The sequence below is a fragment of the Xiphophorus hellerii genome, chromosome 6 (assembly GCF_003331165.1).
Source record: "Xiphophorus hellerii strain 12219 chromosome 6, Xiphophorus_hellerii-4.1, whole genome shotgun sequence".
Classification (NCBI taxonomy): Eukaryota; Metazoa; Chordata; class Actinopteri; order Cyprinodontiformes; family Poeciliidae; genus Xiphophorus; species Xiphophorus hellerii.
The window spans coordinates 15,915,859-15,927,997 of NC_045677.1; the positions used below are offsets into that span (position 1 = coordinate 15,915,859).

At 35.8% G+C, this 12,139-nt stretch overlaps 1 protein-coding gene across 3 annotated transcripts in view; it reads left to right on the forward strand.

Annotated features, from left to right (window-relative positions):
• LOC116721298 (laminin subunit alpha-3) overlaps nucleotides 1-11,714 on the forward strand; it is a 73,296-nt gene extending 61,582 nt beyond the window's left edge. For 2 of the 3 annotated variants that reach the window (XM_032564924.1, XM_032564926.1), the window contains exons 70-77: nucleotides 3,798-3,931; nucleotides 4,045-4,225; nucleotides 7,050-7,208; nucleotides 7,295-7,460; nucleotides 7,775-7,923; nucleotides 8,118-8,211; nucleotides 9,033-9,152; nucleotides 10,554-11,714. In XM_032564924.1, the coding sequence (XP_032420815.1) occupies nucleotides 3,798-3,931; nucleotides 4,045-4,225; nucleotides 7,050-7,208; nucleotides 7,295-7,460; nucleotides 7,775-7,923; nucleotides 8,118-8,211; nucleotides 9,033-9,152; nucleotides 10,554-10,696 (1,146 nt within the window). In that variant the 3' untranslated portion in view covers nucleotides 10,697-11,714. Of the gene's footprint in view, nucleotides 1-1,129; nucleotides 1,589-3,797; nucleotides 3,932-4,044; nucleotides 4,226-7,049; nucleotides 7,209-7,294; nucleotides 7,461-7,774; nucleotides 7,924-8,117; nucleotides 8,212-9,032; nucleotides 9,153-10,553 lie in introns of those variants that run through there. The other variant, XM_032564927.1, reaches the window with a different exon arrangement.
• The last annotated feature ends 425 nt before the right edge of the window (nucleotides 11,715-12,139 follow it).

Genomic DNA, 12,139 nt, shown 5'->3' on the forward strand with positions numbered 1-12,139 from the left:
ACCAGTAAGCAACCCCTTTTTTTTGTTTGTTTGTTTTTGGGGGTTTTTTACAACCTTTCTTTATGCTATTGTATTTGCAATTAAGATAAGATAATTTATTAGTCTTCTGTAGGAGAAATTTGTCTAGGGAGCAGGAGCAAAACTGCAGTACAACAATAAGAACAGCACAACCAAAACGGACAGTAGGCATAATTTAGACATACATAAAAGCAAAAATACATAAAAACACAAATGTCAGATCTGCATTACATCCCCATAATCATTTCCATTCACATACAATACATCCTCTAAATGCTACTCTTGATCACCGCTGTAAGTCATAATTTTTTCCATTTCCACAAGCAAAACAAAACCTTCTGGGAAAAAGCACAAGGCAACTGAGAATTCATCCAAAAGTTACTGAAGAACAATGACAGAATGTCCAAAATGTGTTTACCGCTCAGGACAAAAGTAGTGAAAGCACATACTGCAGCTTGAATTTATTTTTAATCATTTTTTTACAGTGATTTATTCAGTAAATGAGTCAGAATAATTGCTGACTGCTGCAATGGCTTGAAGATTTAGTAAATGGACAAACAATTTTAAAGCATTCCATGAAAAGTCCAGTCTGCTGGTAACTCACCACAGTGATGAATGACTGAAATTAGCATTGTTCGGGCAAGAGCTTGCCATATGTGCTGCAGTTCTGACCAGCATTGCTACTGCAAAGCGCGTGGGTATAAAATGTGGGTCATTGTTGAAATCTTGGAGTGATGGGAATCTGAGTTTCTGGCATAGTCTGTTTAGGTAGGTTAGGTAAAAAAAATCACACATTCATGACATATTTCAGCTAAAAAGGTTTATGTGCAATAAAACATTTCATTTTATGTCTACAGCAATAGATAAAGAAAGCTTTCAAAATGTTCATATTATGCACTTACATAGTTTTACGTTTTCTCAAGAATAATGTTTTTTCGTTAAATCTGTATTTTTTTTCCTCTGATGATATTATGATGTTACCTAATAATTTGTGACCTAATGCTTGCTTCCTCTCTTATGAAGGAAATCATATCTAATCACATTTTCCTCTTACTGTCACTTTTATCAACTTGACATGATCTGTATTAAATTTTGCTGCCTCATTTTCTAGAGATGAAGAAGAAGGAGACCAAAACCTGCAGATGACGACATCAATCTAACACTGACTGATGTACCCCTATGATTTTCTCTAGCATATGCACAAGCTCATCTATTTACTGTGTACTCTACACAATAAAAAAAATGTGTATGAATGTTTCAGTACCCATGCCAAACAACAAAGTATATTGTATTTCATCCTTTGTTTCCTTTATTTGTGTTCACCATCTACATTGTGAATAATAACCCTGAAAGGAATATGTCTCTTCACTTTCTTCCATGTAATCCTTCTAAGTCATTCACAAGCACCTTGTTTTTAATCCACTAATGACACATAAAATCATGCTTGATTATATAATCAAAAAAATGTGCTCTAATCACAGTTAATTTTAGCAGCTGCCTCCATCACTTTTTAATCACCTTTTCTAACACTCTTTGATCTGTGTGAATAATAAATAATCATGAAGTTGCATTTCCGGCTAAATGTGTGAATGATGTACTGTATGCTGACCAGTTTAGCTTAAGAAGCCAAGGTGAAGCACAGACGCCTGTTAAAGTGTGCAAATTCACAGAAATATCAGAAGAAAAGAAATTCTCAAAGAAATGTGTTGCAGTAATCAAGTGCAAGCACACTGAGCAGCATCGACTGAAATGTTAGGGGTGAACTGTGAGTATGTTGTGTATAGTCATGTAGACATGAGGTTAAAATGCTCAAAAGGCATTTTCAACTTTTTAGTTTGCAGTAGTACCAGATAGAACATCAGACTTTGGCTTATTTATTTGAACTGAGTTAGCCCTGTGGCAAAGATTTCAAGACAACTATTCCTGCAAAGGTCTTAGGAGCATAGGCATACAGAGAAAAACCGCTTAAAAGCAGCTATCCAGTTGGTAATTTTTTTGCTTGCTTTAAGGAAATCGGAGAGGCAGTGAAGGTCCTTTCACATTGCAAATCGTTAAATCTGCACATTCTGAAGATGTTTTTAGATCCCAAATAATCTAGAGAGAAAGGAAAGGATGAGCTGATTACAACATAATTCAGACAATAGTCCTAAAACTGAATGATTGGAGGTACTAATTTACATAAGAATACATTAAGTATCCACTGAAGGACAAAAAAAAGAGACCTTGAGAAGAAGCAAGAGGATTACTTGCATAAGCCTCACCTTGAAGTAAAAATATGTAGGCTTTTCTTTACTGTCACCTCTGGATTATCTTTTTTTAATCAAATCTACAATACATTAATTCCACTAATCACCCTTGCTTGCTCATTCTCACTGTATATGATATAACAATAGGATATTTTGGTTTGGAGCCATATATTAACCTTGATTCACAATAATTGAATAACATGAATAATGAATTATCAGCTGCATGGGTTCACGGAAGTGCAATAATATGCTGCCACTTTCACTCTACACATGGTGAAGCAAATACAAAATCAGGGAATACTAACTTTAGGAGTGAAAAAGTTCGTTCTTATGAAGCTTTACATGAAAGTGTGAAAAAATAGATGTCACAATAAAATAGGGGGACATGGGCTCATATCTGCATTTGCTTTTATTTTTATTAGAACATGAGCTAGATTGGTACAATCAATGCTAGTGAGTTGGTGATAAAGGGACTGAGTAAATTCACTGGTGAAAACCATTCAAATTCAAAACTATTAATGGAAACAAACACAGTTTGCCTCCTAAGGACAGTGTCCAACTGTAATTCTTATCATGACTTAACTTGGTGAATGGATGACAAATAAAATCTGAATTTGAGTTATTTTTTTTAATAGACTTGTACTAGCCAATTAGCCAGTTATCCACTGACTGATTTGTAGTATGCAGGTCATAGACAAAAATGTATATATTTTGACATTCATTAAATACTTAAAAGCAAAGAACTTCCACCGTATTTGGTCTACTAAAAAGCATCAATCAACAGCATGTCGTTTGATGCACTTTTTTAATTTGAGCCAAAATAATGATAAATATCACGTGGTTTGTGCTTTGATGCAAAAATACTATGTATTACTTTAGGGGATCTGCTGAACTTGTTTGCTCTTTTATGTGCTGTAGTCCACAGAAGAACAGCTCAAAGAAAAATTTAAACACATATCAATTTTAAACTTGCCGTTACCAACGATCAACTAGAATTTAATTAACCACTTCAGAAATTCAATTGAGAAAAAATTTAAATAAATTTAATCTGTTCCCTTTTTTTTTTTGCTTACCTTCATGGTTGAAGGCAAGCCCTTTTAAATAAATGCTACATGAGAATAAAAAGAAAGTTCCTATTAGTCTGACTTTTGTTGTGAAGTGAGTAAACTGGGATGTATTATATTGGCCAAATACAAGCCTGAAATTTCCAATTGAAATTATTTAGTTTTGGGAGAATGTTTTCTGAAATTTAAGATTTAAAAAATAGCAGGTATTCCTTTTAGAAATAAAAACATAGCCTAGTAATAATACAGACAAAGCAGACCTATTATAAAAGTAAAAGTCTAAATCTAAAGTCACAAAAACTTCATACTTGGCAGAACACATGCTTGTGAAAATTTTTGCAACTCAAAAGCATGCTGCCTTAATTCCCAGCAGGGCGGGAGGCAGCCAGAGACCAGCAGCTGATAGGAATTCAAATATCAACTTTTATTAAGGGTCTTCTCCTTTTTTTGTTTTTGTGCTGCTTTTCAGGATAGCGTGAAGCAAATAATAAATGAAAGCACCTCAGTCTGTGAATTCCCAGCCAAGCTTCAACATGCTTATCGCATGGGAGGGCCTGTGAGCAGCCTGAGCTACAGCCTACCGTTACAGGTCTTACAACCCAAGTGAGTGGCCAGTTTCCTTATGATCTCACATCTATGAATACCAAGTGTGCAAATAAAAACCAGAGCTGTAATTGAGAAGGTTGTTTGTTTTTTTTTTCTTTTATTCTATCCAGGCCTCACTTCTCTCTGGATGTCAGGACTCGGTCTCCTGAAGGTCTGCTATTCTTTGCAGCGACCAGAGGAGGGCAGTCTCATCTGGCGTTGTACATGTCTAAGGGCAGGATCAGACTCTCTGTGGGAAAACAGAGGGAGATATTCAACAGAGAGAAGTACAATGATGGAAAGTGGCATTCGGTAAGTGAATATACATCACTGTATACAAGCCTCCATATATTTACAGCTAAAACCTGATGTTTACATGCTTTGCAGAAAAATACACTTGCCTCTACATGGGTGAAATAAAATCAGTCATAATCTTTTCTGCTTTAGGTCAGGTAGGATTACTACAATTATTTGCATTTGCCAAATACCAGAATAATAAGTGAGAAAAGTTTACATACGACATTTTCTTAGTAGTTGATAGAATTGTCTTTGAATCTGTTTAGCGTTGGTTGATAAATTAGGATCTCGTCCCACAAGCTTTTTTCTGTGCTCTGCTCTCAAATTTTCTCACATGTAAACATGTGGAAATATGTGATACACATGTGAAAAAATAGGAATCATATGTTTTGTTTTTTGGGGGGCCGGGGAGGGTTACCATGAAACTTTTCGTGACCTGTCGTTTTTCATGTCATTCATTACTTCATATGTGGTACATAATTTGTTCATGTGATTTTTGCAAGTAAAATCTATGGGATTTTTCTGTAAGGGGATGGCGATAATGGCCAATTTTAGTTTAATTAGACATGTTTTGAAAAATCATTTTTGTCCACTTAAGACTTTAAAATAGCATTCTATCTGTCTATGTCGGTTTTAGTGTGTTGATGTCATTCCTCTCTGATTGGCCTTTCAGCTCCTGGTGGTATTTCACTACAAATAATTACATTCGCTTACCAATACAACTTCAGCCAACAATTTAACATAGCCCTTTTCTTTTCTCAGATGCTAATGCTCACATTCATTTCTGGAAAACAGAACCTGCCTCACACCTAAATATGTACTATCATGGCTGGACATTCCCGTTGTGTTTATACATGTGTAAAGTGTAGTTTTGAAAATGAATGTGGTCATTTTCCTTGGTAGTCAAGGATTAAAAAATGGCATTTATTCCTCCTGATAGCTCAGCAGATTTTTTCCCATAAATTCACAAAAGAAACCTGTGTGTTTGAGATGTTCCCGGAACATCTCAAACACACAGGTTTCTTTTTAAATAATTTTTTTAAAAATTATTTAAAAATGTAATATTTTCCTGATTTGGATTAAATGTTATTTCATTTTAGGTTTTAAAATAGTAAGCTAGTTGTAACTGAAGAGTTACACACTTTCCACACAGATGTTTTGTTCCCAAACATCTGTGTGGGATCTGTGTTCCCACACACAGATGTGTGTGTTCCCAAACACACACATCTGTGTGTTTGGGAACCAGTGGCGGGCCGTGCATTTCACACCTAGGCCTTCAGTAGTGCTCCGTCTGAATCAATCCAACCCTCAATAACTATTTTATGGCTATAAAAAATCTACTGCAGGTACAGCTGCGACACACATTTAAAAAAAGCATCAAAAATAACCTGATAAAATTGCAACATTATAGATAGACTCACCAAAAATCCTGATTGTACACAAAATCCATCCTCCTTTCTATTAAAGTTCCTGCTTGCCCCCCAAAAAATGACACAGTCTATCAGTCTTTTTAGGATTTCCCTATTTTTCTTCACCTTTTCGTTGTGGAGCTCCGTCTCCCTGCGCACTTGCTCGCTCAGCTGTAGGTCCACTCTGGTTTGCCCAAAAGTTTTGGAAAGCACCGCTGCTTGTAATTGTCCGGCGGTGCTTTGATGCCTCGTTGCTGCCTTGGTTAGGCAAGTCAAATTTACAAATCCAATGTGGCTCCAAACACCATGTCGATCAGTGGCAAATAACAAGCACTCCCAGCAATACAATTTGCAGCGTTCCTCGGAGCCTGTGAGCCAGGAGTACCGCTCGTAGTTAGTAGACTGAAAGTGGCGGACAAATCCTTTTCCCGGTTGTGACAGGCTTGCTAGCTCCGGAGTTGCCCGACCTTGCTTAACAATGTCCAGCTTTTCTTGAAAAGTCCGCCTTGAAAATGGCTTTGACAGTAAATCTCCAACCAAATCCATTTCTTCTCCTTCTTCACCCGTTGTGGGTTGACAAACCAGCTATTAAATCAACACAACAATATCTTTGCTTGTGCAGCTCGCTACAGATGCAGTTTGCTAGCTCTGGCTACTACTCTTTGACTGTCCAATCAGAGCGTGTGAATACGCTGACGTTTCCTTACGCCTGCTAGAGGGCCTCGCCAACTCAAAATCTGATTGGTTGAAGCAACAGTTTGATCGATATTTATTTTATGCTACAGGGCCCGCAGAACGGATTGTGAAGGCCTCCAGGCAGATTTCTTTGACCCTGGCAACAAATAGTGGCTGAAATGTGATTGGCTAAATGCTTAAATATGAAAATACACGTCTGGAAGCAGCGCAACCAGGGGGCTAACAATGAAAGGAAGCGGACAGACCATTTGGATTTATTTAATACGTATTCATGGACAAAATATAATTAACATTACTCTGTGATTCAGATATTTTTAGGCCAGCAGAGAAGGCCTTGCAGGCCCTGACGGCCCACCACTGTTGGGAACATATCTGTGTGTTTGGGAACATCTGCTATAACTTACAGCATCTGTAGATGCAGTTCAGCTGCTAACTGTACTGCTGTAAGTTACAGCAGTAGAGATTTGATTTCAAACCAGAAGCTTGCAAAACCATAATGCCATTGTCATTTGGATTATAAATCTTCTCATTATTTTTACGAAATAGAGATAATTTTAGTAATCTCAGATAAACATCAGCAAAAGTTTAATCTGATTTGCAGAATGACAAAAAAGTTGTGTATTTTTGTTTTCTTACAGTTTTATATCCTGTTTCAGCTGTGTCGTGGCAGCCATCCCTGCATCACTCAGTCTATTTTGTAAAGCAAAGCATGTGTTGAATATATTTGTCTGTAGGTCATATTCAGTTTGGAAAAGAAGAAATTCCGGCTGGTTGTAGATGGGATCAAAGCTCAGGATGGTCAGCTGACTAACTCTGAGTTGAAGTCTATGCAGCAGTTTCTCCTACCTGCGTACCTGGGCAGTGCGCCAGAATCCCTTCAGAAAGAGTTAAAGGTAGCAAAACACAAGTCAATTCAGTTAACATTTCTGGTGAAAAATTGTGGCTAGTTTAGTAAAATAAATACTACTTTTACTTTCAGTCAAAGGCTATGCCAAAGCAAAGTGTGTCCGGCTGTGTGCGTAATTTTAAGATGAATGGGGCACTGATGTTAAACCCATCGTCAAACTATGGTGCAGGACCCTGCTTTGAGGGGCCAACACAAAAAGGGGTGTATTTTGCAGGAAATGGAGCACATATCGTAATCAGTAAGTACATCACTTTTGTACTCTTTTAATACCACACTTTCATTTCTAATCTATCATTTAAGAACACCATTGGTGCTTCACTTGAACAAATGAAGTGTTGTTGTTTTATAGCACTGAATTGGATGACGGTGATTTTTAAAAAAAAATCTTACTTATGATTTGAGCCTTTTAGGGACATGCTTCAGTATATTAGAAAAATGTTTTATTTAATATTTAGAAACTAGGAAACTCAAAAAATGGTTTTCTGTTCATTAGTTGTTCCCCATTACTTTTTTTGTCAATCACATTACCTGCATTTGTTTTCTGTATTTCAGATGACTCCTTTGTTTTTGGTTCTGACCTGGAGCTGCTGTTTAACATACGTCCCCGCAGTCAGACTGGACTCCTGCTTCATGTCGGTGACTCCACCAGTCATGTAAACACAATGGACCACTTTCTCAGCATCTATATGCTCGGAGGAGAGGTGAGAATACTTTCTGCTGCCATAGAACTGTTTTAAATGTTTGCCCCTTTCTTTATGCACAGCAAAGGTTGTCTCTAAATTAGGTTGGCTTGAATTGGTAGCTTCAAAGTCAGTTGATTCTACCTTCATTATCAAAGTTGACTTTATTCGTATGGGGTTAACAGTGAGATATTTGCATATGTTTCTATTTGCAGGTGGTGGCGCACGTGAACAATGGAAGAGGAGAGTACATGACATCAGTGAAGCCAAAAACCTCTTTATGCGATGGAATATTTCATAAAATTTCAGGTGAAAGAAAACTTAGAATTGCACTAATACCCAATACAAATATCGAACCAAATATGAAATAATGCAGTCGCATGTTTTTAACTCACACCAACAATGAGGAGGACAAAGAAAATATTTATTGATTATGGAGCAAAATATATTGTTTTGCACACTTATGCAGTGTCACGACATTTAATTCTAGGGTGTCACTTTTTACCATCTTCTTGTATTTATAAATAAAGCTTTGGAACACTGGTCATGGTCAAAAGATTCTCAGATCCAGCCAACATGTCAAAAATACTGTTTTATTTTAACTGTGCTGAATGGTGAAAATGCTTATCTCTATCGTATATGATGCTATGTTATTCAGTATATTTGTTTACAGCAACTTCATTCACTCTTAATATAACAAACGTCAAACAATAATAATCATTCTCAGCCGATAACTAACGGATTTGTAGTCAGGTACAAGTTTAAAAGCATCTTCTATCATAAAATAATCTAGAATTTATTTTTAGAATCAGTTTATTTCCTCAAAATAAATGTACAGAGATGACCTCTGCTCATCCAGGCCTTGATGCTTTTCTCTTTGGTTTCAGGTTTTAGTAGCCTCAGCAGTTTCCTTAGTCGTTTTGTTTGCTCAGTTAAGACCAGTAAGGCTGACTCATCTGAAATGGAGGAGTCATTTTGTTACCAGAAAGGGTTAATATTTTTTTCAGCTGAAAGCTATGATGCCTGCTGCTACATTGGTAAAAATATAAGTACTTCAGTGAAAAAAGTATTTGTTTATTTATGTGCCTGTAATTACTTGGCGTCAAATCTTTCCCCCTTTTTTCTCCTAGTAATCAAGAGAAAAAATGTTGTACAACTATCTGTGGACACATTGGACAACTACAAGATAGGTCCACCATCTTCTACGTTCCCTTCGACCAAAGATCCTCTTTATGTCGGTGGCATTCCTGGTGAGTATCAGTGTTTGAAATGTTTTTAATTTGTTAGAGCTTGGTGAGATTCACAATTGAATTTCTGAATAAATTATAAATAATTAAAAAAAGAAATATGATTAGCTTCTGGTAAAAATGTGTAAAAAAAAAAAAAAGCCTTAAAATAGTTATCTTCTATCTAATACACTACTATAAATTTAAATTAATTTCTTAAAACTACAAGAAATAATGTGTGATTTTACAACAAAGCCACTAGTAACACAATAATTGACACCCTTACCAATTCATATATATTTTAAGAAGTAACTACCTAAGCACTTGTTTCCCTGGTGTATAAATTTAACCTGAATTTGGGGTCAATTGCTCCTCAAAATGGAAAGAAAACAGAACATGCCATTCAAGGAATGCCAGTGTATGCTGATCTTCTACTGCACTGAAAACAATATTTAAAAAGCTTTATCACCTGAAATTAGAAAAAAAAAGGTTATCAACATCATACAATCAGTAGGATGGGAAACAAAGTCTCCAAAACTCATTGATAGAAAATTATAGTCATGAGTGACATCTTGTGATCAACAAGTCTGTATAATAACTATTAGATATATGCCATCCAGCTGTTAGGGAGTAACAGACACTCCCGGTGGATCTGATGCGAAACAGTTTTAGGTTCAAAAGCACCTTAAACCCACTGTTATGTACAGCAGAGGCAACTATTATTATAATTATCAATAATATAACATCTTCTAATAATATTATCAATTCATGCCAAGTTAAATGTAATAAAAAATATGGTAGTAACTTAATGTAATAATGATTTTTTTTTGCCAAATATGTCAACAAACATTTGCAAGTTCATATACAAGTTAGATGACCACTGCTTTCTTCTTGAACTTTAGCACATTTCACTGAGTGATCTACCCACCAAATTCACTTCAAATAAATACATTGCTAGCAAACATAAAATTAAGAATTTATATATTTAAGTTAGATACTGTACAATAATAATAGATACATATTTGGCTCAAAAATAATTCTCCAATTGGTTCCACAACCATAATTAATGAGAAAGTTCTGCATAGTGCAACTCCTTGAATGAATGAATGAATGAATGAATGAATGAATGAATGAATGAATGAATGAATGAATGAATGAGACGGCTGTTATCCACTATGCATATACTCGATCAGCAAACCGCGTAGTAGGAAGGAAATTAGTTATGCACATTTTTTTATATTGATTTTTTTTCTCAATTATTACATAAATGAGCTCAAATTCACAGTATCATAGTGGGAATATACTATTAAAGTAAAAGATGAATTTGTTTTAGGGTTTAATATAAGATGACCCTTGAACAAGCTGTCATGTATGAAAACAAAGTTAGCACAAATTTGTTTACTACCTGAACATTTGTTTTTACAGAGGCACTGATGCAGCAGATGCTTCCTGTCACATCCTCCTTTGTGGGATGTATCCAGGACATGAAGATCAACGACGTATCAGTCTCCTTCCACAGGTCATCAGGCGTGTTTGGCCCTGTCAACCTCAAAGAGTGTCCGGGCTGAGCAGTTATGGCTGAACAAGCCTTGGGACCACCTCCTCTACCAACTATGTGCAATTGGTTAAAAGACAGAGAATGTGTCTATGTGTCAGAATGTGTGGTGTGTGTCTGAAGGAATGTGTGTGGGGGTTGTGAACAGCAGCTTACAGGTTTATCGTTTTAGCTGCTCTATATTTATTCTGTGATGAAATCAAATATCATCATGGCACCAATTCTTGGACAATCTTCCTAACTGCAACACAACCAGATGCATGTCTCCATTGATTCTTTGTCAACAACCAAATGCTACTGAACAGACTGGTGATTATTGATCAGGGGGATTCATTATCAAAAACCCAGCACTTTAAGAAAATAAATGTTGCCTTCTCAGATGGTGCTGCAGTTGCAATGAAAACTACTAGCTTTGTTGTCGATTGTAGTTTTTTCTCTGTTGGACTCCAACTTTTATAATAGAATTATTATGTTTACACCTGCGGTGCTTACGTCATTGCTGTTTCAGGGGTCTCCAAGCTATGATCTATTTATTTCCACCTGCCTGCATAGAGTTCTGCTTTGTAACTGGTTTAAAACACATGTGATCCTCACGTTTGATCTGAGTTACCTTCCCGTTTTGCATTCCTTTTGCATGACATTTATGATGTTCTCTGTCGATTTTTCACACCATAAAAAAAGCATGAATTTTAGTTTCTATTTATTTTATTTTTTCTGATAAGTAATCTTTAATTTATGACATTAACATAGCTTTCACAACTGTGGTCAGTCATGAATTGGGACCATTACAAAAGAGCTGCAAACAATTTAGCACAGAACTAAATGTGTATTAAAGATGCTTAAATTTCCCAACAGGTGTTTACTTTTCTGTTTTTACATTCATACCACAATTATTATGAAATGCGTTATAAGAATGCATTATATACTTGGACGCATTTGGACATGCATTCCTGCCTTGTGATGACCGATTTGTAAACCTGTTGCATCATTGTTTTTATAGTTCCTGTGGCAATAAAAGATTATTTGATTTGTGTTTAAAGTGGCAAGTTATTTTTTTTAAGTCTTTCATATATTGCATTTTCTTTGATCAGTTTAACAAGGCTTCATTAAAATTGTGATAAGATTGACTTATAAGGTAAAACAGGTAAAACGTATCTCAAAATTATGTTAATACACAAACATAAAACATTATGTTGTTTTATGCAAGCACTACACATTATCAGTTCAGCTTTACTGCTATTTTAAGTTGATTTTTTTTTTCAAAACACACTAGAGAAAATTGAAAAGGGGAGGAAAATTCTGTTTTTATTTTGTAATTTCGCAGGTTTTTTAAGTAAATGGTTCATAGTTAAGTAAGAGACTTGAAAGATAATAAATGAGGTTGAAACTAGACATTTTTGACAGAAAAGTGGATCTGACTGGTGGTTTTGCTGAAGGCCGAGTGTCTCTGTTTCTG